At 42.0% G+C, this 25,374-nt stretch overlaps 1 protein-coding gene across 13 annotated transcripts in view; it reads left to right on the forward strand.

Annotated features, from left to right (window-relative positions):
- The window catches only part of LOC120502967 (poly(rC)-binding protein 3-like), a 500,985-nt gene that overhangs the window by 454,444 nt on the left and 21,167 nt on the right, over window positions 1-25,374 (forward strand). For 10 of the 13 annotated variants that reach the window (XM_039711011.1, XM_039711012.1, XM_039711000.1 and 7 more), the window contains 7 exons: window positions 2,301-2,417; window positions 8,469-8,600; window positions 11,550-11,678; window positions 12,498-12,641; window positions 17,410-17,466; window positions 17,964-18,039; window positions 19,830-19,882. In XM_039711011.1, the coding sequence (XP_039566945.1) occupies window positions 2,301-2,417; window positions 8,469-8,600; window positions 11,550-11,678; window positions 12,498-12,641; window positions 17,410-17,466; window positions 17,964-18,039; window positions 19,830-19,882 (708 nt within the window). The remainder of the gene's footprint in view (window positions 1-2,300; window positions 2,418-8,468; window positions 8,601-11,549; window positions 11,679-12,497; window positions 12,642-17,409; window positions 17,467-17,963; window positions 18,040-19,829; window positions 19,883-25,374) is intronic. The other 3 variants (XM_039711013.1, XM_039711008.1, XM_039711010.1) reach the window with 1 other exon arrangement.

Here is a 25,374-nt window from a genome sequence, read left to right on the forward strand (position 1 = left end):
AGCCTTGCTTTTCCTCATTTTGCAGCTGTGAGTAGGATGTGGGCAGGGTAGACCTGCACACCTGCCATTCACATCCTTTGAAAAGGCTGAAGACAAATAGGATTAAAACAGGGCACTGCATAAATCGCAGCCTCCCCAGTGTCTGCGGGCTTCTTTCTGTGCCACAGAACAAGCTGTGCTGTCTTCAGAGGAGTGTGCTCAGGTGGAGGCTACAGACCCACACTGGTCCTGCAAGGCAGCACATCCTACCTGGAGATCCATGTAATTTTTCTGCTTTGAAGCAACTGCTAAAAGTATAAGTCAAAAGATAAATCCTACTGTTTTAAACTTTAGGAGTGCAGTGCATAGAGGATGCCTCAAGGAGAGTCAGTTTGGCTCTAGTAAAGCTGCAGTACATTACTGTGTCAGCTGCTTCGTTGTTTTCTACTCTGATAGAAGGTCTGTGGCAGGGAAATGTCAAAGTATTTTAGTAAAGAAAATTGCAGACATCCATCTTTAAATATACACAATAGGGATTTCATTGTCAGGCTGACTGAGTCCTGAGCTCCTTTTTTGATGACATGTTTTCACCCATATTTTCACACGTTTTCTAAGACTTAAAAAAAAAATAAGAAGAAAAAATGTTCCAGTGTACTAGGTAAACATAATTCAACACGTTTTAATGTAATTGTTAATTATGATCATGAGCAGATATCTTTGTACATAAATTGTGTGCACAGAAGGGAAGCCATCATTGGAGAGTGCTCCTGACTTCTGAGTAAAACATCTTAGAGAATACCTATGATACTTGGTCTGTCTTTCAAGATAAATATCAAATGTTCTTCTTCCAATCCTGAACCCCTGCTGTCATGTATATGTAGTCAGAAGACACTTCATTTTCTTGATTTTTTTTTATAATAGAATTGTATGTATCTTTGCATCAGCACAAGACTAAGAGGCTGTATCTAAACATGATGATAACTTAGTCACTCTTTAAATTACTACCTTTTTCAGTACTTCTTTAAAAGGAAAATGCAATTTTATTTTGACTTCCCTGGCAGATGTGGCAGGGTGCATGCCATCTTTATGGTGTGAAATGTAGCTCTGTCTTTGAGGAAATGTCAGAGACAATGCTGTCATTGAGAAAATGTCAGAGACAACTTCAGGCCTAAAGAAAAATACAGAAACCTCAGTTCTGTGCCCAGGTCTCTGGCAGGAAAATTTTTCTATCAGTAGTGTTGAGCCTTGGTTTTTCCATGTTGTGTGGGGGTGCTGTGATATGAGGAAGCACAGCCTCTTGCAGTAGAGCAGCAGCATGGGGTGCTTAAGGGCTAGGACACAGCACATCAGCAGCTGTGTGGTGACCCTGCAAGCAAAGGGCCAGACTGACCCAGCTTGTCTCACATGTGCTTCAGGCCCTGATCCCCAAGAAGGTCAGTGCCTGTGGGTGAGTTGAGGTTCCAGAGCCTTGTTAGGCTGCATTAACACATATCCAGGACTGAAATCTCAGAGCACACATAGGGTGGCTCTTACCTGAACTGGATTTGATCATTACCTATATTAAAGAGCATCTTAAATATGTATTTTAAAATATATAACTTCCTTAATAAATAAAACCTCCTGGTTGAGACATTTTCTCTGCACTGCCATGGTGACATAAAGAGGACTAAGTATACTTGAGAGCAGCATGGCTTCTCTAAGACACTTCTGGTTTTCTACCTCCATCCAGCAGGCTCCTTGCCCTATGGACAGAGTACTGTTGGTGTGTCCTGTCCTACCACTAGTCCTTTAAAGGGATGCTCAGTGCATGCTGGCTGGCTGCCTTCACATGAGAAACATGTACAAGGAGCCTTCTCCACAGTGCAAAGCAAGGCCCCAGTAGAGAGGCAGAGAAGCCAAGCCCCCCCTTTGGGCCTCCAAACCAGAGAGGTGCATCGCTCCTGGGAAATGCTGGTGCTCCCTAGAGACAACCACCGTCTCTTAAATCCTGCAGCTCCAGTCCTACTTAAGGTTAATCCTGCAAGCAGGAAGGAAAAAGACTTGATTATGCAATTATTTGCAACTTTGAGTTACAGAGGTGCTATTTGCATGCTGCAAAGAAGGCTGCAGAAGTATTTACCCAGACAGAATCCGGCTTCCTGCAGTTACATGAATTTTTGGAATGTGATCAGTTTATGCTGAAATTATATGATGTTGGGGCTGCAGTTGTAGGGGAGGGAATTAGATGCCGCAAGGTATTCCTTCCCAAACTATATTCCTAATCCTACTTTGTTTGCTCCCTGGGAAGTATAACTTTGAAAAATATTTGTTCCTTTTGACAGAGTGGTGCTCGAATCAATATTTCAGAAGGCACTTGTCCAGAGAGAATTGTGACAATAACAGGCCCAACAGATGCAATTTTTAAAGCTTTTTCTATGATTGCACTAAAATTTGAAGAGGTAAGCAAATATTTTTTTCTCTCTTCAAGTTGAAATACAAACACTGTTTGAATTTTCTCATGTTTGCTTTAATGTTAAATAGGATTTGTTTAATGTTCTATTTAATAGCAATGAAAATTGTTATATTTTTATAAATGCTTTTGGCAGCAATGCTGAAGAAAAATAATGGGTCAATTTAGAAGATGTTTGATCATTTCTTTTGCTTTTTGGAGGCTTCAGGGAAAAGCAATTGCTTCTAGTAATGTGTGTTAATGGTAGGAAAAATGTCTTGGAAATATTCTATTCCCATTGTGGGTTTGATTTGAAAAGAATAATTGCCTAACTTTTAACTCCATTTCTGTATGAATCCAGTTGGTATTGATGTAAATGTTATATATGTCAAAATGAATATATAATTCATTTAACTAGAATTTTTTTTATTTTAGAAACAAGCTATATGATTACCAGTTACCACATTTAAGACTTGTCTTTTAAAACAAATTAAAGGCAGTCAGAGTAAGTAAGGCAGGAGTTCAGTGTAGACGAAGTATTCTGTGCAGATATACATCTAAATTGATGAGATTTCCTTCAGTTTCGTGGACCACCTACACTTAGATAGAGTCACCATTTTAATGATAAGGCAGCAGAGTACAGAACATGAACCCTGGTCACTCTGGAGAGGATTTAACTCCCTCTACTTTTGAAAATCCTAATGGAGGAGCTTGCAGACAGGCAGACTGAATCACCTGCAGCTGAAGTGAAGGGCAGGGTCTTTCCAGAATGGATTAAATTAGAGGGATGTTAATCCCTTTCTTAAGAGCTCTTATTTCTCCAACCCAGCAAGGTTAGTCTCCACATCTCCCCACAGCACAGGGAGATGGAGGAATTGATGAGAATTGTCAACATGTGCCTTTATTTACACATGGCAAATGTTCAAATTTAGAGCAACATGATTAGAGGAGAGCTCATAAGTCACCAGATGCAGTTGTCTTCTAGAATCAACTGTATGGCTTGGACTTGAAACTTCACAGCATGATCAAGAGCTAGTTAGATTTTTTTCTGTTTGCTGATACTGGGTCCACAACTTCAGGTCTCTGATGATTAGACACCTTTTCGCTCCTCACCTGAGTTTATTCATGAACAGTTCATGCAGCTTTGTTTCTATGCCAGCACTGGCCATTTGTTTCGATAATTCTTGCCTTTCCATCCCTGAGGATTTCCTTTCTAGATATATATTTAGAAACTGATTTTATCCCCACATACCTTTGCTTTTGCCAGAGAGAGTGATCCAAGCACAGTCTTTCAGAGGATGCATTCCCCGCCCCTCTCATGACTCTAGTAGTCCCTTTCCACCTTTTTCCAGTTACATTTTATCTTGAATGTCTGTGTTAATTGTGGACAGGTTGCAAATGAAGTTCCACAAAGGCTTATTTAACAGCATTAACAGTCCCCTGTCCTGCTTATCACGCTGTCATATCCTTGCCACTGCTGAAAATGCCTCACCTCCTACTAGTTTAATGCTTTGTTCACACCTATGCTTTGCCTGATGAGTGTCCCCAGCTCCTGCTCAGGTGTTTCCACCTCTTCAGTCTTGGCAAACATTCCTGTAAGGCTCCAGACAAATGACCTTTTTTTTATATACTGCAGGTGTTATTTATATTTCTTCAGTCCTTCATGGGTTTTCATATCTTCCTGCATGATATTCCAGACTTTCAGTATGTTGATAAAATGTCTCTGTTTTGTGGCATGGCACATTTTATAAGAATGCTTGGGGAAGTTTATGCCAATTGTTAATGAAATAATAATGATTTTGAGGTTTAAGCCTGCAGAACCAGAGGTAATTCTATCTAACCCAATTTCAAAGCCTCCTATTGTCATCTCTTTCTCCTCTTCATCTCCTGCCCATCATGGACCAATCCCTGTTTCTTCTAGTTTGAGGTAGCTTGGTGCACAGTGCCATACCCCCCAGTCCAGAGAATCCTGGAGAGAGTAGTGTCTCTGCCCTCTACAGGAAAAACGTTCCTCCTGTAAAATTCTGAGAGAATCATTAGCACAGATAATCCCTGCCAGTTCCCACCAAAATGAGTACCCAGTGGAAATAATGCAGAATTTTTCATACAAACATCAAACACTGCACGGCATCAGATCCCCAGCCCACCACCCAGTGCAACATAGTCTTTGAAAGTGCTGTAGGTAGCAATAGGCAAAGAAAGCTGAAATTCAGGCATCTGGCTGGATTTTGCACTTATTTGCACTTGCAGGTTTTAGAAGGTAGCCTGGGCTCTTCATATGAGCATTAGCAAAGGAGTATTGGCAATCTCTGCAGATCAAGTACTGCTCTGAAATAAATCTTAAATCTGTATTTAGTTTTAACATAATTGGTTTGTGGTATATTTAAAAGAACAGCAGTAAAGAAACATATATATATATATAAAATCAGTTAGGTTTCCTATAAATCTTTCTGCCAATAAAATGAGGCAACTGTAACACTCTGGAGGAAAAATAAAGTGCTGCTTCGTATATATCATACATATTGTATATATAATACATTATATATATATATATATAAATAAAATCAGTTAGGTTTCCTATAAATCTTTCTGCCAATAAAATGAGGCAACTGTAACACTCTGGAGGAAAAATAAAGTGCTGCTTCAAAAATTACAAATTAGCTAGCTACCAAGTGCTATTTTTCATATCTTTTTTTTTTTTTGGAGATTTCTTCAGCCATTTAAAAGATTCAGTCCAGCTCTGGTTAATGCAGCTATGCTGAAACAGAAGAAAAAAGATGTATGTGTGAGACTGCTGCTTTGAGGGATTGTTTTGTTATTTGTCATGCATGCCCACATGAAGACCTTGGACCCTTAATTTCCACCGTACAGCTGTATACCTAGAGATAAGCAGGTGTAGGAAGTCCTGGAATGCTTTGCTAATGTTAGTAAAAGTTTCAAAATTTGTCAGAGAGATAGAAAAATGAGAAAGGTTGGGTTTGTCTTGTGGTTGTTCTGTAGCCTTATATTACTCTGCTTTGACAACCTTCCTAATGGAAGTTGTTTTTCTAGCAGTCTTATGATGAATTTATGAGCTAAGTAGGTATTGACATGAATACCTAAAGTGTTCACTGCAGGGAACGAAGAGAGTTGTTAGAAAATGACACTAACCCAGGCAGACCCCTGGAACTACAAGAGGGACATTTTAGTGGAGTCATTTTTGGACTGGAGGCTGAGACCCAAGATATGCAGCTGTAACTTCACTGGCGACCCTGTAACTTCAATGGGGCAGCTCTAGCTTTGCTTGTAAGTCTGCATAATCCTCTGAAAGCACGTGGTACTTAAGCACAGAAATAACCAGCAGGCACAGCTCAGTAGTAAGACCATCTCCAGATGAATAAGAAAAGGAATTTTGGAATCCTTGTTCTTCTGTAAACATCTATGAAGCACTTCTTTGGCTCTAGGAAGAAGAAGAGAAAAGGAAGATGATAAAAGCAGTTACAGTGATACCTTTCTGACAAACATAAATTCTTGCCAGTACAACTGTGATCAGTCCTTTAGTGGTCATTTCCAAGAGAGGAGCCACCTCACAGAATCCTCCTTGCTGTGGAAACTGGACAGTTTAACATTTCCTTTGAAACCAGAAAAGAAGAATTTTGGTATATTTTTTTTTCCTTGGAGGCTTGGTAGAATTCTGAGCTGCCAGGTTAGTTTGTCTTGGGAAACCTTATCTGCTATGACCCCAGGATGCCAAGAGCTTCTGCTGGCTCTTCAGCACTTCCAGGCTCCCAGTTAGCCTGTCTTGGCTGAGGTGCAGCCCACCAAGCAGGGAGAAAGCCACGCAAGGTCCAGCTGTAGTGTCTGCCAGAGCCCTGAAGAAATGGCTGCAATGTCACAAAAAGTTAGAGGTTAAATAAATAGGAATCTCCCAGTTTGAAAGATGACTCTTCTGTGAGAAAGTCTTGAGCCATCCCTCCTTGGAAACCTGCAATTCTGAGGGGGATTTTTTTCTGCTTATTTCTCCTTTGTCATGTTTTTAAGCTGGAATAATTCCTGTATGCACTCCAAGCTGCTGAGTCCCCATGTTTAGATTTTGCTCTTCTTAAATAGTGAGGACAAAATAAAGAGAACAGTGGCTTCCAGTTCCTGAAAAGTGCTTTTGAAGGCAGAAATTTCAGTGAAGGCTTTGAGGCCAGGCTACATATGACATGGAAGTAGGAGACATGATTAAGTTTTGTGCTGTGTGGCTGAAGAGGATTATTCATCTACATGTGCCTCTATCTGACACAAACATGATACAATGAAATGTCATCTTCCAGCTGAAAAATCAGCATAACTTTATCTCAGATACATGGGTACTGCAAAATTATGTTATCCCTCTGGCTTTATTTTGGATTGCAGTCTCTCACTGACACAGCCACTGAACAGAATATGAGTTACTACTGGCTGGCAGAGGAATGATTTGGTAGCTGTCTTGTCACATGCAGCAATGCCTTATTCCATTCAAGATTTTATTTTCTTAGCTTTTGAGCTAATTAAGGTCATACCAAGCCTTTTCTTGGATGGAAGAATGCTGCCATCAAAACAGGGGACATACCATAGGAATCAGTGCTGGTGTCACCAGGCTCCCACACTGGTCCAGTGAGATGTGCAGAGTTGCTTGAAGTGCTGAGTAGTTTTGTTGTTGATTGTTTTTTTATAATTTGCGGTCTTGATTGCACAATATAGGCACTTTTGGTTGGTTGGTTTGTTGGTTGGTGGGTTGGTTGGTTTTTTTGGTATTGTTCTTGGTTTTTTGTTAAAGTGATAGTCTTTATAAGCATAGGAAATCGTGATTGTTTTTTTATAATTTGGGGTCTTGATTGCACAATATAGGCACTTCTGGTTGGTTGGTTGGTTTGTTGGTTGGTGGGTTGGTTGGTTTTTTTGGTATTGTTCTTGGTTTTTTGTTAAAGTGATAGCCTTTATAAGCATAGGAAATCACATCAGTTCTGTCTAATGGACTTAATAGGAAATGCATGTTTTCTCCTTCCTGTCATAATCTTTGGTAACATTCCTATGGAGAGTATAATAGCTGTGTCATGCCACCTCACGGATGAGTCTTCTCAGTTCACAGCTAGTGTTACCAAAACTCTCTGAGATTCTCCTGAGTTGTTGGACAGCTGCAGTGCAGCTTGTGGCTTTTTATTTTTCATCCTAAGTTACCTTAAAGCATCCCACTGATCAGTGGAAAGATAAGCTTTATCTTTTCCTCTGTGATGAAGTCTTTAGAGAGATTGTTTTGTCTTGCCTAGAAGATTTTGAACAAACAAAATATATTTAAAACAATTTAAACCTTGCAACAAGTTGAAGTGCTTATGGGAGTGTCTAATGTAGTCTCATTGGACAGTGGGATACATGGATGTGTTTCATTATCTGGACACAGGCAATTACTGTTCTGCTGAGCTTTTTGTACTTTGGTTACATAACCATGATGGAAAATATTTTAGAAGTTGTGAAGTGCTACAAATATTTATGGACCTGCTAAAAAAGAGAAATTAAATCTAGAGGACGGCTGAAGACTTACCAAAACCATCTGATTTTCTCTGCTTCAGATTACTCACATGCTCTTTGTCATTCCTTTTTTTAACCATTTTCCTTTGAATCCAATCTGGAAAGAGACATGAAATGTAGAGACATATTACACATTATAAATTTTCTAACTGAGGTGGTGAAAAAGAGACCAAAACAGATCAAAACAGGTTTTGGAAGCCTGTGAATCCAAAAGCCTCTTTGCCTTTTTCACCTGTTTTGGGTTTAATGGCAGACACCACCTCCTCCACCTCCTAGTCCTGCCCTCTGGTCCCACAGCACGGATCTTGCAGTGCCAGACATCCAAAGGGTTCCTCTGGCACAAGTGGCTTCATGCTCACAGTGGATCACTGGCAGAGCTGTGGTGGGCTTTCCTTACCACCAAAGCCAGCCACAGCTGGTTGCACAGTCCCCTGCTCTCCTCAGACAGTCTGGGCATTTGCTCTGAGCCCTTCAGTGCTCCCCAGGAGTGACAAATCCCCGCTAATGCTCGCTGACACTGTGATTACAGGACATCAACGCTTCGATGACAAACAGCTCGGTGACAAGCAAACCGCCTGTAACGCTGCGGCTCGTTGTCCCAGCAAGTCAGTGTGGGTCCCTCATAGGAAAAGGAGGTTCCAAAATCAAAGAAATCAGGGAGGTAAGTCTTGGGATGTGCTGGGGACACTGGCTAGCTCAGCATCCTACTGCAGTATGCCCTGCCAGCATCACCCACTGCACTTCACTGATCACACCAACATAAGTGTGGGTTGACTGAAAAACCTGGAAAAGCCTTGGTCTGAGAGAAGCAGGGTGTCCAGTACTGCTGCACTTGTAGTTTTCTTGACAATAGAGACCACATGTGAAATAGAGAAACAGCTTTACAATGTATACAGTCTTTCATGCACAGTTAAGCAAAGCAACAGTGACAAATGGCTCTTCAAGTTTCTTTTCCAGCACAGACCCCTGCCCAGCCATACTCAGGGGGCAGACTTGCAGACATTTCCAAATTAACTACCACCCTTACAGTCAGAGAAAAGCCCAAGCAGCCCTGGGGATTCCAAGCTAGTAGATCTACTTTCTAGTAAATTATGATTTTCATGTTCCTTCTCTGTTTCTCCTTAATGTCACTGGGCCACAAGTGACCTGATCTGATGCATTCCAAACACAGAATTTATTTTTAGTTTAAACTTTAGCTAGAGGTACTCATTTGGTGTGCTAGGAGACACTTTTTTGTCTAAACAAAAAATGCAAGGAGTACTGTTAACAATATAGCACATGCCAAGCCAAGGATCTGATGTTTGTAATCACTCATACAAGAAAATCAGGTACATGCTCAGTTATATAGAGAAAATATTAATAAATATTTCAGAAAAATTGATTGTTATTCTGGAGGAAGTGACAATATTCCTTCTAAATCTGAATTCGTTCCAACATGGGATAAAGTGTTGAATACTAAGATAACATGTTGATCCATTTTTTTAATTTACCTGTGTCAATACAAAAGGCTTTTGACAGGCTCTACAAAGCTGAAACTCTGTTTTTTTTAATCTGAAATGTGGATCCAAGACAGTAGGTTTTATGGAGCTTTTAAGTTGATTTCTTAGTTATGTTAAAATAGAAGCAGGCATGAGTGTGAACTGTGTGCTAGTGATTGCTTAGTTCTAGGTTTTACAGCTATCCATACTTCGGATTTTATATTAAATATTGGTAACTTCACTCAGAGCACTGTAGAAATGTGCCCAGGTTTTTAAAGGTGAGATTGGTCTGTTGGTTAAATGAAGTGACTGAAGTGATTATCCTGGTGAGCACAGTTTCAGAAGCAATTGCCCATAGTCTGGTACAAGGAGGTAAAAGGATAGTGTTTGGCCAAATAGGTGTTTTGATAAGGCTAATGTAGCGAGAAGTCACACTGCACATCTTCCTAAGCATAAGGGTAATGGACAAAATATTACTTGTTTCTTGCCACTGATGAATGACCAAAGTCAAAGAATAAACAAGATTAGCACTGGGACTAAATGCATAAATGACTCTGGTACTTGGCAGTCTTTTGTGCTGGCTGTACAGATACCCAGGAATGTACATTAAAAAGCAAATATCAGGAAAGAGGGGGAAATCAAGGAGCATCCAGCCCAAAATGTGGCCTAATTTCATCATCACACAACACACTGAGCAGTTGCCAAAGGAGGGGTCTTTTGTGTTCAGTCATGCACCCAGGAACAGCATGTAGGGTTGCAGTACTATTTTTGAGATAAGATTATGAAAAAAAAAGAAAGTAAAAGCATGAGGGATTGATCAAATTACGGTGAAATTCCAAAGTCTGTTATAGGGCATGGAATTGATACTTTGGCTTTAAACAGCACTAGTGAACAGAAGATGAAATCAGTACATTAATCAGTCTTGGGAAAGAAGAATAAAACTTGTTGTTTATAACTAACAGGAAAACAAATTAACTCCTTGCTGACTGACGCAAAGTCAATGGTTACTGAAAATACTTGTTTTTTAAAGCTCAAATATTGCATTGCAGTAACAGTCAGGAAGAGATCTTTTGTGCAATATGTTAAAGAGCTTAGTCAACGTCAAATGCCTGGGTTTTTCTCTGTTGGCGGAAAAGGTCTTCTGTGTTTGTGTAGTAATGTCAAGGGTTGTTTGGGCCTCCTGTATTTTCTTCTTTCTTTTCTTTTTCTTTTGTTTTTGGTTTGTTTGTTTTTTTTGTAACTAAGACACACTAGTGCCAAGATCAAATTTAAAAAACAGTGAAAAAAAAAACCCAAAAGTGGCTCATTACTTTCTTGGGTTCATTAATGAGCTAAAAGTTGATGATATGCATATATTTAATCAACACTAATTAAGATTTAGAAGTGCTTCTGTACCATGTAGCATAAGGAAGCCTCAAATTTCAACAAGAGACACAAGTCAGCCATCAGTAGATTAAAGAGCCATTTATCAGTAGTTTAAAGAGTGATTCATTTGATTAGCCAAGCTTCTTCAATTATTGGGATTTTTTTCTTATTATTTCTTTATTATTGAAGAGTACTTTTCACCATTTTCACTTTTTAGTCAGCATTTCACTTTTTTGTCAGCCTTTGAGAGGGTTAAAATGCTTCTCCTAACATTCAGGTCAGTTTGATTCCCTAACAGTTAGTGGGGACTAAGCTCCCTGGGATGGTAGTGCTGGCAAACTGGCTTGAACAGCCAAATCCATGTCCAGGGTAGGAGTTTCCAAACATGCTTTACCACATCCAGCAAAGACAAAAAAAAAAAAAAAAAAAAAAATTTTTCACTTTTTAGTCAGCATTTCACTTTTTTGTCAGCCTTTGAGAGGGTTAAAATGCTTCTCCTAACATTCAGGTCACAGTTTGATTCCCTAACAGCTAGTGGGGACTAAGCTCCCTGGGATGGTAATGCTGGCAAACTGGCTTGAACAGCCAAATCCATGTCCAGGGTAGGAGTTTCCAAACATGCTTTACCACATCCAGCAAAGACAAAAAAAAAAAAAAACAAAAAAAAAAGTTTAGGGGTGTACCCCCTCCATTGTCTCAGTGAAAGACTGCAGAGGTGCCGTTGCCTGCATGGCAGTGACAGTGTCTTTGCTCTGTCTCTGCTGAAGTCCACAGGAGCCCAGGTGCAGGTGGCAGGGGACATGCTGCCCAACTCGACAGAGCGCGCAGTGACCATATCCGGCACTCCCGACGCCATCATCCAGTGTGTGAAGCAGATCTGCGTGGTGATGCTGGAGGTAAGCGGGCACCCAGCGTGTCCCTTCTCACTCAGGAGAGGCTCAAACACATTATTAATAATTGTCAATTGCCATGGGTTCCCCTGGGGAGCTGCCTGCCCTTCCCGTGCCAAGGATTCCCAGAGGCTCTGTTAAACTCTGCGTCTCCTGGTGTTTCAGAGCCTCTTGCAGCAAGGTTTAGCAGTCAAAGGCTGTCTTGACATTGTCGAACAACAGCCAAGTCCAGAACAGAGCTGCAGTCATTCTGAAAGAAAGACATTTTATTCTGATGTAGAATAGGGTAGAAAACATCCAGCTCTTGTTTAAAATAGAAATAATTCTGACCAGCCAGGACTTTTTGCTTCTTTAGGTCAGGTCATTGCATATGACCAGTAAGTTTCATTTTGATGGCAATTTTTTAGCCCCTAGATTAAATGATACACAAAATAAATGTATATAAAAATCTGGGCATTTTAAACCCTTGCTGAAAATGCCCATAATTTCCAAATCATTGACCGTTTTCAAAATTGTGCCCCTGTTTCATGAAATGCCTTAACATGCTCAATGAAGCTTCATAGGTTCATCTGACAGTGGCAGTAATGAAACCACAGGTGTCACATTGCCTGTTTTGGCCATGCACTCAGGTCCTCAGCTCTTCTCTTGAGGCCCCGACAGGAGGCCTCTAGCATGATTTTTGTCTGGTGGGGTGGAGGGCAGGGTGGGCTGGGTTATCTGCATGTGTTGTTCTCTGAGGTGACCAATATTTGTAAAAAGAGACATCTTTTTAATACAAGCTCTGCTTTGTTTTACATTTTGACCACTTTGTGTTTTTGTCTGCAGTCCCCACCCAAAGGTGCCACCATCCCCTACCGTCCCAAACCTGCCTCTGCACCTATCATTTTTGCAGGTGGCCAGGTAAGAGCAGACACCATTTTGGCTTCAGCTGGAAACCACACCGTCCTGGCCCAGCCTCAGCCAGCGCCTGTTAGTTTTCAACTTTTACTCTTTCTTGCCTGGTATAGTATTGATGTGCTTTGTCTACTGTGTGTGCTTACAGTTTGCAGGACAGGAGAACACTGCATTGCAAACTTCACACAAAATTGTGACAATCTGGTATTTTAACAAGATTTAACATTGACTTCTGTAATTAAGAAAGGTTTGTCCTTCTGCAGATCAAGAGGTCTCCAAATCAGGAGCTCATTGAGTGGGGCAGCCCTGCTTATTGTAGTGGTTGAGGGCTTTTTTCCTTAACTTGCAGCTTCACTAGCAGTATCAGCAGTTTCATCAATTTTCAGAGGTGATGAAACAGTGTGACATTTCTGCTAATGAAAAGTGTAATTTTTCTCTCATAGTTTTCATACTTTTTGGGACCAAATAATGCATTTTGAAGTAAGGATTTACACACACATAATTTCCACTGCTTGTAGTTCCTTGGGATCAAATAGCAATGGAATTCTAAGGTGGCTACAGCTACTTGCATGCAAGTGTAGACCTTCCAAACCATGGTGTGGAACAGCCTGATTGATAACACAAGAACAGCATTCCTGTTTCATTTTTATGTGAAGAAGTTCTGATGATTTCCTCTTCACCTTAAGTGTATCATTCAGGGTTCTCATCTGCCTTTAAAAACCCACGTGCAATTTGTTCTTCTGTGTCTGTTAATAATATCTGAAATGGGTCTACAGTGTGTGACGGAGGCATGGCAGGAGTGCTGTGCCATCATCTATTGCAGGGGGAATGCAGCTTTCACTGAAGAGCCGATGATGAACAGAGCTGATAAATACCCTAAAAACACCATGGGAGAGTCACAAGGGGACTTGTGTAGGCACCAAGCTTCAAGCAGTGGTGGAGAAGTGAGATGCTTCAAGCCCTGCCTAACTCAAAGGAAAATCAACCCCATAAACCCAGCCTAGAGGAAGGCAAACATCTCTCTACTCAGGATTAACATATGTAAAGCCCCCCTGGCAGTAAGGCACCCCCACCCAACCAGATCTTTTCCCCAAGGTGATGCCAAGGTCTCTTTTTAGGCAATTACCCAATTACCAGCAGATCTGCAGGCAGGTCCCCCCTCCCACCCCATCAGCCCATCCAAGGTCATCACCCTGTCACAGGGTGTGGGCTGGTGGCACACACTGTGTCCCACCTCGGGCAATTTGGACATGGAGTTCCTGGTGGGGCTGAGTGCCCAAGGTGCTGCTGGCATTGTTGGTGTGACGGCCTGTGCCATCACAATCTGCTGGTGTGTAAGGAAGCTCCTGCACAGGAGCACACACCTCCCAAGCATATGCCAAAATGCTTCTGACAGCCCTTGTTATGAACTGTCTCTGATTTTTTTTTTTGTATGAGACTTTTACTTTCTATTCTCTAATGATTTGTTCTGGTGTATATCCAGATTTTTATAATCTGGATGTAGTAGCTTTCATCATGTTTGAGCCTACTTCTGTTACTTGTTGCCATCAAAATAAGAAATCTGCTTCCTTAGTGACCAAAGCTGAATTGAAATGTAAAATAATGTGCCAGAAACTGATCTATGACTGAAAGTTCAGAATAATTTACTCCAATTATGTAAGTTTACACTGCAGTGCTGTCCTTTAAGAAATATGTGTGTGTATATGTATGCAGCAGCTCATTCTATCAGTGTTGTAATTGCCACTGCCTTCAAAGACTGTATATGATTACTCAAAAGCATTGAAACTGTTTGCTAGAGGGTGCTGAGCAGTTCGTACAAATAATCGAAAGTATCCTATTTTCAGGTCTAATAGCTCTTGTCATCTTCAGTTTTATCAGTTGAAAAAGTGTTCTCACTTTTCTAATGCAACCTTGTTGATGTGACAAATAATGTAAGAGGCGGACACCTTCTGTGTGCTTTGAATTTCTCTGTGTTCTGGCTAGCAGAATTTTTAAGAAAATGTTTAAGGTGTGTTTGGACACCACTATGGAAAGACGCTTTAACCAGGTTTCATAAGTGGAAATTAATACCAAAAATTAAATTTTATTAGCACTGTTAGTTCCACACAACCTTTCAGCTAAGATATCAGAAGTTATTCTAAATCACATCATGGCTATCTTGAAAGGATTTTGTTTGTTTAACACTTAGTAAAATAAGTAACATTAGCAAAATATAATCTCAAGTTTTCTTCCGAAGTTTGGGTTCTTCCACTCTAAGTATTGCTTTTAATTCTCTTGTGCTTCTTTGATACTGCATTGCATAACAAAACTAAAAGGAAACTGAACACTGCCCTGCTCTGCCCCTATTGTTATTTAGCATGTGCAATGGTTAAATTGGGAATTTCTACCCCGTGTGCTACATTGGTGTTTAAATGGGTACTCAGAGGGGGCAGTTTTGCTCTCTGTCTCTCACCAGTATCATGGTCTAAATCGAGGGAGATGTGCAGAGCAGGTCATCCCTGTTGTCACTTACATCAGTAAGTTGCCCATGACTTTGATGGAAGCAGATCCATAGCCCATGTGCTCAATGGAACAGTACAGGACAGATGTCTCAGTAGCCTCTAATCAGGCTTGAGCTTAGCAAGCCCCAGCCCCAAAAACATATGGTTCCCCTGACAAGGGCTGTTTTCCCTGACAAGCAGAGACTGTTTTCTCAAGCTAAATCAATCAAGTGACCTTTTGGCAGCCTAATAAATTAAAACCTTTCCTTCTCAGGTTTTTTGAGGGGGGTTTTGAGTTTTGGTTTGGGGTTTTTTTGTTTGGTTAGGGCTTTTTTTTTTGTTTTTTTGGTTTTGGTTGTTTGGTTTTTTTTAGCTGGGGCAGAAAATTCAAGGCCCATCGTGCCCATTCTGGTTTGATGGTTTTCATGGACTACCAAGCAACCAAGTAACCTGGTCTGAGCACTGAGTGTTGATTAGTTTTGGTTTTTGTTACCTCTCCAGTTTGTTTGCTTCCTCCTTTGTACACATGGAAGTATGAGGGAGCAGAACGATGATGGAAGGGGTGGCTTCTCTTAGGTTTGCTGGTGACTTTTTTGTAATGGGTTCTTGCTGGTTTGCAGACCACTGCTTGGAAAGCAGCTGTGTAAAAGATGTTCTCTCAGCCGGGTTTGAAGTACTGCTGGGACCAGAAAAGACACTTATGATCCAGCACAGAGGCTCAGACACCAAAGCATGGTTTCCAAGCCCACTGTTTGCTCACAGACCCAGCTGGAACCTCCCTGAAGCTGCTGCTGTGCTTGGCTGAGCGCAGAGCATAGCCCCCTTCCCCCTGCCCTGCCCCACTGAGGTCGTCCTCATTTGGTGAAACAGTTAAACAAGTTTCACTTGCTCAAATACATGTTTCCTTTAGACCCACTGATGACAGGGATCACTTGTTTTTGTGGAATGGAACCTATTCTTGTGATACATAACCCATCAATGATGCCCATCCCCTACAGAGGCACATGCGTGTTTGCCCATGAACCTCCCATTGAGCCTGGTACACACACTTCTCCCTGAAAACTGCTCACGTGCATAATGTTTTCCAGATTTTGGCCTGGCTTTATAACTAATTTAAAAACTAAATTAAATGTTTCTTCTCCAGAAGGGAAATTCTGCTGCAGAAGTGTGCATCGTGCAGTTGAGACATTAAAGGTTTTAATATCCGAACTCCATTAAATGAATTGTTTTATCATTTGCAGAGGATTCATTACTTTCTAAGAGGCCTTTTGTCAAATAAGCATTTTGCAAACTAAGCCAATCAGCTCTGTTCCTGTTTATAATTCTCCCACTACAAATATTTATGTTATAATTTGTCCTTCTGCTTTCCTGCCTGTCTAAGCACAAGCACATTAATTTTTTTGACATGCCATTTCTTTCATACATAATAGAAAACCATAAACTCTCTGTAGTTTTTTGTAGGCCACTGCAGAGAGTTGAACAGGACCAGCAGGAGAGACAAAGGGCTGTGCTAACTGGTGTCAGGCATGCCACCATATCCCTCCTCACTCGTGTGCTTTTTTACCCCCACACCTCACGCCGGTGCTGCCAGAAATGATGCTAGAAACTACATCCCTTGCACTGCTCTTGTGGTGCAGAGTGGCTGGATTTGGAGAGAGGATATCTGGCTTGTTGTGGAGGATAAGACCATGCACTGTGCTGGGGGTCTCCCTGATGCTCCTGTCTCCAAAGTGGCCTGCTGGCCCTGTGCCCAGGCCCTGCAGGACAGGCTGCCATCAGCACACAGGCTCAGCTTCCCACTGGCACGGCAGCCTGGGCATGAGCTCCATGAGGTGCCCCAGCTGGCACTTGGTGTCTGTGGCTGTCAGATGAGGTGGCTCAGAGCTGGCTGGCACGTGGCCCTGCACACCCGTGGCAGTCAGGAGCTGGAGGACAGGGCAGGGCATCCCCTGAGCAGGCCTGTCCCCTCCTCACTGTGCCTCTTGCTGCTCTGGCATCAGCATCTCCCTGGGTGCCTTGGAGTCACTGGGGACCCCCTGTGCTCCTTGACCCCCCAATGTCCTCAGCTCTGCTCCCGGCAGACAGAGCTGGACTAAAGAGAGCTCCTGAGGGCCAGGAGCATCAGAGCTCGGGCGGTGGCACTTGGGGTTCTCTGCTGCCAAGGGATACATGGGCAGCCTGACAGAGCCTTTCTGTAATGTGCCAAGGGTTATCAAGCAGCACAAGACAATTAAACCTCACTCAGTGTGGAAAGCAATACAGGTGGCGTTTGCTGGGGGGGACCATGAGAAGCTTTTGTGATGAGAACAGGAATGTTGTCCCACCTGACTAACCCGTGTCTTAACTGTGCTTGTTGTTTCCAGGCGTTCACGATTCAGGGGCAGTATGCCATCCCTCATCCAGACGTGAGTCCAGCACATGTAAATTATTCCCTTTTTGTTCCTCTCCCTCTTATTTGTTCTGGGCAGCATTTGCTTTCTGCAGTTAGCAGTGAAGACACGGCCTAAGGACACCTTTCCTGACCAACACGTTCTATAGCCAAGTGTTAGTCCAGCTGCATCTCTTGTTATTAATTATTGTGTAATAATTGCTAGAAAGTACAATGGCCCAAGAACAAATGACAGTTATCTTGGTCTTTTTGCATGTGATATATTTGAGTTCTTTTAATATGTAATTCTACAGTAATTAGTTAATATTAACAATAGCCATTACATGTAATAACAGTAGAGATGTCATTTATAACCAGTTTGTTTTTGGTTTGTTTTTTTTCTCTACAGTAGATTAGAATGAATTATTAAACCTTTTATTTTTCAATATAATTTTAATTAATCCAGTTTTAGAACACGTAAGATGGTTTCTCTGCTCTGAAATAATTCCATTTGATTGGTTAGTTCTAATTTCCCATCCTGCCCTGCAGTTGACCAAGCTTCACCAGTTGGCTATGCAGCATCCCCCCTTTACTCCCCTTGGGCAGACCACCCCTGGTTTCCCTGGTACGTACCCATGACCCCCTGGGGATGTCCTTCTTCTTAACAGCTTTGTTTCCCGTGGTCATTACATCATTTTAATAATAAATGTGGTCAATGACCAGCAATCCTTCTGTTTTTACACATTAATCTCTCTTCTTCCCTCCCGTACCTCTGTTACAGTTCCTTTCATCATTACTAAAACGTGCTTTGTTTGTTACTTTTGTTAATCACAATGGCTTCATTTGTGCCCTTGGCTAAAAGCCCTGAGTTTCTTCTGTTCAGTCCTTGCAGAGTTATTGTGGACCATACAGTATGTACCAGTTGGTTCTGAGGGAAGTGCTTGGGCATTTTTCTATCCATGCTTTGGTGACATGGATCTCAGAGAGAAGCAAACATGGGAAAACAGTTTGTGCTCATGGCACAGAAACACCAATTAAAGAAACCATGGCATGATAAAGTTGAATTCCTGTAGAGCCAAATGTCTTGAGAGCATCTGTAATTATCACTGCTGGGATAAGTGCCTCACTTCCTACTAGATAACGCAGATATAGCTACAAAATGCAATGGAAATTTAGTTAAGGACTTAAAAATTTGCTCCCTACTTAATAAAGCTGAGGCTGAATTCTTGATTGAAGAGTGAGAAGTCACTTAAGCCTGCAAATGAACATTTTTACTGTGCTTCACAACATACATGCTTGGCATCTAAAAACTTCACAGAAGTGCATCTGTACTGGTACATGCTTTGTATGGCAAATAACATTTTATCACATACATCACAATTCTGTGCGCAACTTGACTATTTGATACTCAGTGTGAAATAAGCTTGTGCAATTCATAATTGAATATAAACAAATAAAATCAGTCACTTTTTATAGAATATTTATTTTTTGTAAATTCTAGTTAGAAATTACTATTTTTGGCATATCTTTACAGATAATACAATAAACACCAAAAAAGAGAAAATAAGAGAAAGATTCATGACATCAAAACATACTTTTGTTTCTTTGTGATGTATCTGATAAAATACATACAAGTAATACTAAATGGCCTTTCCTAGCTTTGTGTTTTCCTTATTCTTGTCATTAACATCCTGCTCCTTAATCTTTTCCTGGTTATATTTGTGAGATGTACATTTCTGTAATGTTACTGTGTGTTAGAACAGTAATTCCATTTTTCCTGAGCGTTTTCCTTTTGTCCACCCAATTTACAAACAAATGTATGCAGCTTAGAGTACTTTGTCCATTGCCCTTCCAAAATTACCCTTCCCAACATTTCTTCAGCAACTAATCCCACATATAATTTCCAGATTTCTTAGGTTAATTTCTTTGTCTTTATTTTAATTTTTTTGTTATTTTTCATAAACATGTATTTTGTTCAGCTAATTGTTCATTTGACATCCACTTTAATTTTCCATATTCTGGAATTCCTAGTAGACAGGTCCAATTTCAGCCATACATGAATTTCTCAATTGATGTGTTTAGAACAAGCTTCAGAGACATATTTTTAGAGGAAACCCTTCATTTTCTAGAAGCTTTTTATGATGACCCTATGGAATCTCATGTGACATTTGTTGCTTTGGTGGGTTAAAGGTTAATTAAAATAAGATTCATTTAAAATTAGTCCAGCCCTCTGAGTTTTGCATCCTTTGCTTTCTTTTCTGTTTCACTATCAGTTCTCTATTTTTCTTTGCTCCTTTCTTTTCTCTTTTTTACCCCTCTCCTTTCTGTATGTTTCCTTCTTTAAAATTTCATTTGTTGTGTCTTGCCCTTCTTGCAAACAGCTGGCGTAACATTTTCCCTCTGTCCCCTGAATAGGACTGGATGCCACTACTCCAACCAGTTCCCATGAACTTACTATTCCCAATGATGTAAGTGGACCAATAGTCCGTATCTCTTTCTCTTCTCTCGCTCCTCTGGCACCAGAGGGGACAACTCTGACCTTTGGCTGATCTGTAAACACCGGCCCCAGAATAAATGGTGCAGAAGTCAGTCTGTGGGGAGGGGTGTGAGGGGTTGGTGAAACACTGGATGGCAGCGGCAGGAGTGGCTGTCCCCTCTCGTGCCCCTTGGTGACAGTGCCACGGGCTTCACTGGCTTCATGAAAGCCTGGCTTCCCAAAACTCATCTCTCAGGTGGCACTGGCACGGGTGGTCTCAGCAGAGGGGCCAAAGGGGGTGGAAGAATGTGCAGCCCCATGTGCTGTGTGTTGGGCTGGAGTCCTCCATGCCCATCTCCACTGAACCCCACACTTACCCAAGAATGGCATTTTTCCTGAGCCAAAAAGCTACTTTGGAAATGTAAAGGTGCAGTATAAGGATTTATTTTAAAAACAAGGGCTAGGAACACTCCTGCTCCAGCAGCTTTGGGTTGGTTGTGATCAACAGGCCTAGTGTCCATGAGCAACATGGTGTTGAATCTCAAAACAGTTCAAAATGCCCAACTGATATGCTGGGCATCACATGAAAATGCCTTCCCCTTTAATTTGATTTCATTGCAGACGGAGTTGGGGTCTTTTTTCCATTTTCATTACAAATGAGTCATTTGGAAAATGGAAGTATTCCCCTCCAGTAAAAAAAGCTCTGAAGCATGAGTGGGATCACAAATAGCAATTATACTATTTAAGAGATACTTACAATATTGTGCAAGCCCTATTAAACTCAGTGGCAATGATTTACAGTAAGAAGAATATACAGAACCACAAAGTGGAGGTGTGAGTGCTGTGATTCATTCAGCTTTCTGTTACATAAAAAATTCCCTGCTGATTTATCAGTTCCTGCTTTGCAACCAAATTCATATTAAGTTGTGAATTTTTTAGGAGCACCTTCTTTACCCTTATAGAACAAGTTTCTTAATTTCATTTTCAGACAAATGTTGTTCTTGCCATCAGAGTTGCAAATCCAAGGTCACTCTTCTGACTTATCTTCTTTTGGGGTTCATGGCAGAGAAAGGGAGGGAGAAAGTTTGCCCTGGGTCCTGTAGCGCCATACAAAATTTTTAAAAACTATCAGTTTCTCATCCATGAGGTGTGAAATACCCCAGCTCAGTACGTCCATGAACAGCAAACACGTATCCACACAATGATTCTCACAGAAGGTTTTTCTGGCTGTGCAGTCTGTGTCTTGCTGTTGCTGCTTAAGGAGCAAAGCTGAGGCTAAAAAGGGGTTTGGCTTAGGAAGAGCCTGCAGGAGCTCTGCAGGTGGGGAGAGGGAGCTCTGATGTTTGTGTGGTGTCAGGGTGTGCGTTAGAGGAACAAAAGCTGCCCACCTGAGCTCTGTGTGCTGCTGTCTGTGTGTGCACCCAGGGCTGAAAGCAGAGGCAAGAACAGGCTCTTGTCCTGTCAGGTAGCAGGAGCTGCTTGGGAATTTTGCAGGTGCCTTCCCTTGGGTCTCCCAGTGTGACCATGCATACTGGTGTCCCATGTCCCCATCACAGCTGCGCTAGGGCTGCTCTTCAGGCAGCCCAGTGCTAAAAATGTATTCTTTTTGTCAGCAGTGGTGTGACCAGCAGGACCAGGGCAATGAATGTCCCCCTGTGCTTGGCTCTGGTGAAGCCACACCTCGAATGCTGTGTGCAGTTTTGGGCCCCACAGTTCAGGAGAGGTGCTGGAGGTTCAGAAGAGCACATTGAGGTGCTGGAGAGAGTCCAGAGAAGGGCAGTGAAGCTGGTGAAGGGTCTGAGCACAAGTCCCACAAGGAGCTGCTGATGGAGCTGGGGCTGTTTAGCCTGAAGAGAGGAGGCTCAGAAGGGACCTTATTGTTCTCTGTAACTATTTGAGTGGAGGCTGTAGGTGGGTGGAGGTTGCTCTCTTCTCCCAAGTGAGTGATAGGAAAAGAGGAAGTGGTCTTAGGATGTTGCACCAGTGGAGGTTTAGATTGGATATTAAGAGAAATGTCTTCACTGGAGGGGTGGTCAGACATTGGAATCACCATCCCTGGAAGTGTTCAGAAGGACATCTGGAAGTGTTCAAATGGACATTGTGGATGTGGCACTTGAGGACTTGGTTTAAGGGTGAAATGATGGTGCTGGGTTAATCACTGGGCTCCATGATCTTAGAGGTTTTTTTTCAATCTTAATGATTCAGAGAGAAATGAGGATATGAGGGAGACAGAGAAACGAGGCAGTGAGGGAGCAGGATGGGAAGGCACCAGCACCATCAACCAGATGCTGTGTCAGAGGGAGGTCAGGGTGGGAGAGGCAGCAGCAGCTGTGCAGCAAAGCCTGCGTGGGCCATTTGGCTTTGCTTTCCCAACAAGCATCTCCTAGTCTCAGTTTTGATGGGCAGGCTGTCAGTGTGGCACAGTGATTTATCTGGCTGGAAGCTGCAGGCCCTGGCACGGAGCTGCAGTGCAGCCCATGGTTTGTCCCCTGCCTGCTCCAGCTCCAGGGATTCCCTGTGCTGCATGAGCTCCACAGCTTTCTTTTCATTTGTGCTTATCTGTGTAAAAGTTCAGCACACATGAGAACACCATGAGAATACCTGTGTGCTTTGCAGCTACCAGAGAAACCAGAATATGTGCTAAATACTTTTATATACTTTTTAAGACCAAGATAATGATAAGCATACCTCAGTAAGAACATGATAGAGCAAAATCAGATATAAAGACAATGAGAAGATGAGAGTTTAGCCTAGTCTATAGCAAATAGATATTAATACCCTTTTACAAATTGTATAGCTTCATATGAAAATAAATTTTCCTCACTCCCTCTGGCATTTAGGCAGTGACAGAAATTTATTTTTCTATTATTAATAATTTCTGTAAAAACGTCATGCTGCTTTCTTCATACAATATGCTGACAATTGCAATTAACTTGTGGCTCAACAACAAAGAGGTACTGGAGACAAAAAAAATTCCAGAAAGTTATTTTTCACATGCTAAAACTGAGGCTTCCTCTCCAAATAATGAATTCAGAAGATCTGCCTTTTTAGGTTTTTTCATAATTTCTATGTAACTCCAAAAAGAGAACAAAGAGGACACTTCTCCCAGTCCATCTCAGAAGTCACCTTTGTCTTTATCTAGTGTCTCATTTTGATCATCAAAGCCTCCTGCGGGGGCATTTGGTTGCCTTTCTTTCCTTGCTGGGATCTTGTCTGTCCTTCCACTGCTGCCCAAGTTGCACAATATAAGTGTGTTTCACCTAAATCCCAGAATAAAGTGGCATAAACCGGTCCTTAAAAGAACCTTAAAAGAAAGAAGAGATGGCACCCTTAGGTGTAGATAACAGATGTCTTAAGATTCATATGTCAATACCCCAAAAAATCCATTGAGAATAAATGAACAGACCAATAATAATTTCAAAATCCATCTCATAAAAATTAGGCAGATTTTGCATATATTGGGAGCAGCAGTCAGGGACAAGGAAAGCAATTTGCCCACAGAAAGCACCAAGAACATTTTGAGGCAGCTGTAAATCTGATCACTACTCCACAGAAACAGAAGTGTCAGTCCATCCAAGATGGATATGGCAGACTCGAAGAATTGCCTTTATTTCCCTATGGTGCCTCAAATACTTCCCTGCCAATGATTGGGACCCACATGTGCAAAATGTTCTCGGAGCAGCCCATGTTTTCTCAGTTTTCTATATGGCTTATTGCAAGGTCTGTGCAATTACTATGGTCCAGATTTTGCATTGTGGTGGCAAGGAAATTTCTTAACATTATTATTGTTTTGTTCTTAAGAGATACAGAGTATTTAAGCATCTTTTTCCAGGCCCTGCTGCAAGTTTGTAAAGAACTATAATCTGCCTCAGGAGATACTTCCCCCTATAGTATTCTCTGCCCCAGACCTTCTGGTTAAAAAAACCACAAAACAGACCAACCAAACCTGAAACCAAGAGTTTCAGCCTCTATCTTTCTGAAAAGAGATTGAAGAGTCTAATTTGTGATGAGCACCTGCTTGCTCAGCTAATGCAGAGGCTTTGCCAAAGCAAATGGACTGGCTGTTGGCAGCAGGGAACCAGGGGGAACCATGAGTACCTGTGGTCAACCCCTCTGCTCCTGACAGCAGATACCAAGCTGCAGAGGACAATTCGTGGCATCAGTGATTTGGAGATGGGAGGAATTATAGGAGACCTTTGAATCCCACCCTTTAAGAGTCCAGACTCCTGACTCAGTTCTGTTTCCATTCGTGCCAGCAGAACTTTAGCAAAGATCAGAGCTAGAAAAAGGCAAAAAAGCAGAACATGTGTTTCAGGGTTGGTTTGTTTGCAGTTTTTTTGGCACAAGGAGAAATGAGGTATGTTGAGGTTGGGGAAGACAGACAGAGGTGGTGTAGAGAAAGTGGAAAGGGAACGATTTTTGCCTGGTGCTCACAGATCAAGGAGGGTACACCAGATGATATTTTGGGTGTACAAACAAACTGTGATACTTAACGCATCAGCAAGCTCTGCAAGTCACTGCCATGGCCCTTGGACAGCAAAAGGAGAAACAGGTTCAAAAAGAAATTGTCAGACAGATGGACTATGGAGCATAAAGGCAGAGATAGCAGCTGCTGCTCAGGTGGTCTGTAAGCCTTAGGAGGGAATTTGAAATACCAGCAGAAACTTTATTTTATACCTCACACTCGTTTTACCTTTTTTGTTTTTCCTTGTAAGGGTGGGCTACTGCCACAGTCAGAGATAGACAACTGGGCTTGATGCACTTCCAGCTCACATCAAGAGAGAGAGTCAAAACATATCTGCATATACATGTACACACTATGTACATATGTGTATATTATAGGTACTTAAAATACAAGTATTCACAGAGTGGGTGAATCAAAGAGTGGTTCAGGTTGCAGGGACCACAGGGCCATCTGGTCCAACCTCCCTGCTCCAACAGGGTCATCTTAGAGCACATGGCACAGGATTGTGTCCAGATGGTTCATGAATACCTTCAGTGAGGGAGACTCCACAACCACTCTGGACAGCCTGTCCCAGAGCTTGGTCACCCACACAGTGAAAAAGTTCTTCCTCACATCCAGGTGGAACTTCTGGTGCATCAGTTTTCGCCCATTGATTGCCTCTTGTCCTATTTCCTGGCACCACCTAGAAAAGCCTGGATCCACCCTCTTGGCACCCTCCCTTCAGATTCTGACATTCCTGAGGTCCCCTCTCTGTTTTCTCTTCTCAAGGCTGAACAGGCCAAGTCCCCTCAGCCTTTCCTCATAAGAGAGGTGCTCCAGTCCGTTACTCATCTTTGTTGCCCTGCGCTGGACCTGCTCCAGGAGCTCGATGTCTCTCTTGTCCTGAGGAGCCCAGAACTGGACACAGCACTCCAGACATGGCTCACCAGGGCTGAGTAGAGGGGCAGGATGACTTCCATTGATCTGGGCAGTGTTATTTGTTCCTAATGCTCCCCAAAATGTCACTGACCTTCTTGACC

The sequence above is a fragment of the Passer montanus genome, unplaced genomic scaffold (genome assembly GCF_014805655.1).
Source record: "Passer montanus isolate IOZ18808 unplaced genomic scaffold, ASM1480565v1 scaffold24, whole genome shotgun sequence".
Lineage (NCBI taxonomy): Eukaryota > Metazoa > Chordata > Aves > Passeriformes > Passeridae > Passer > Passer montanus.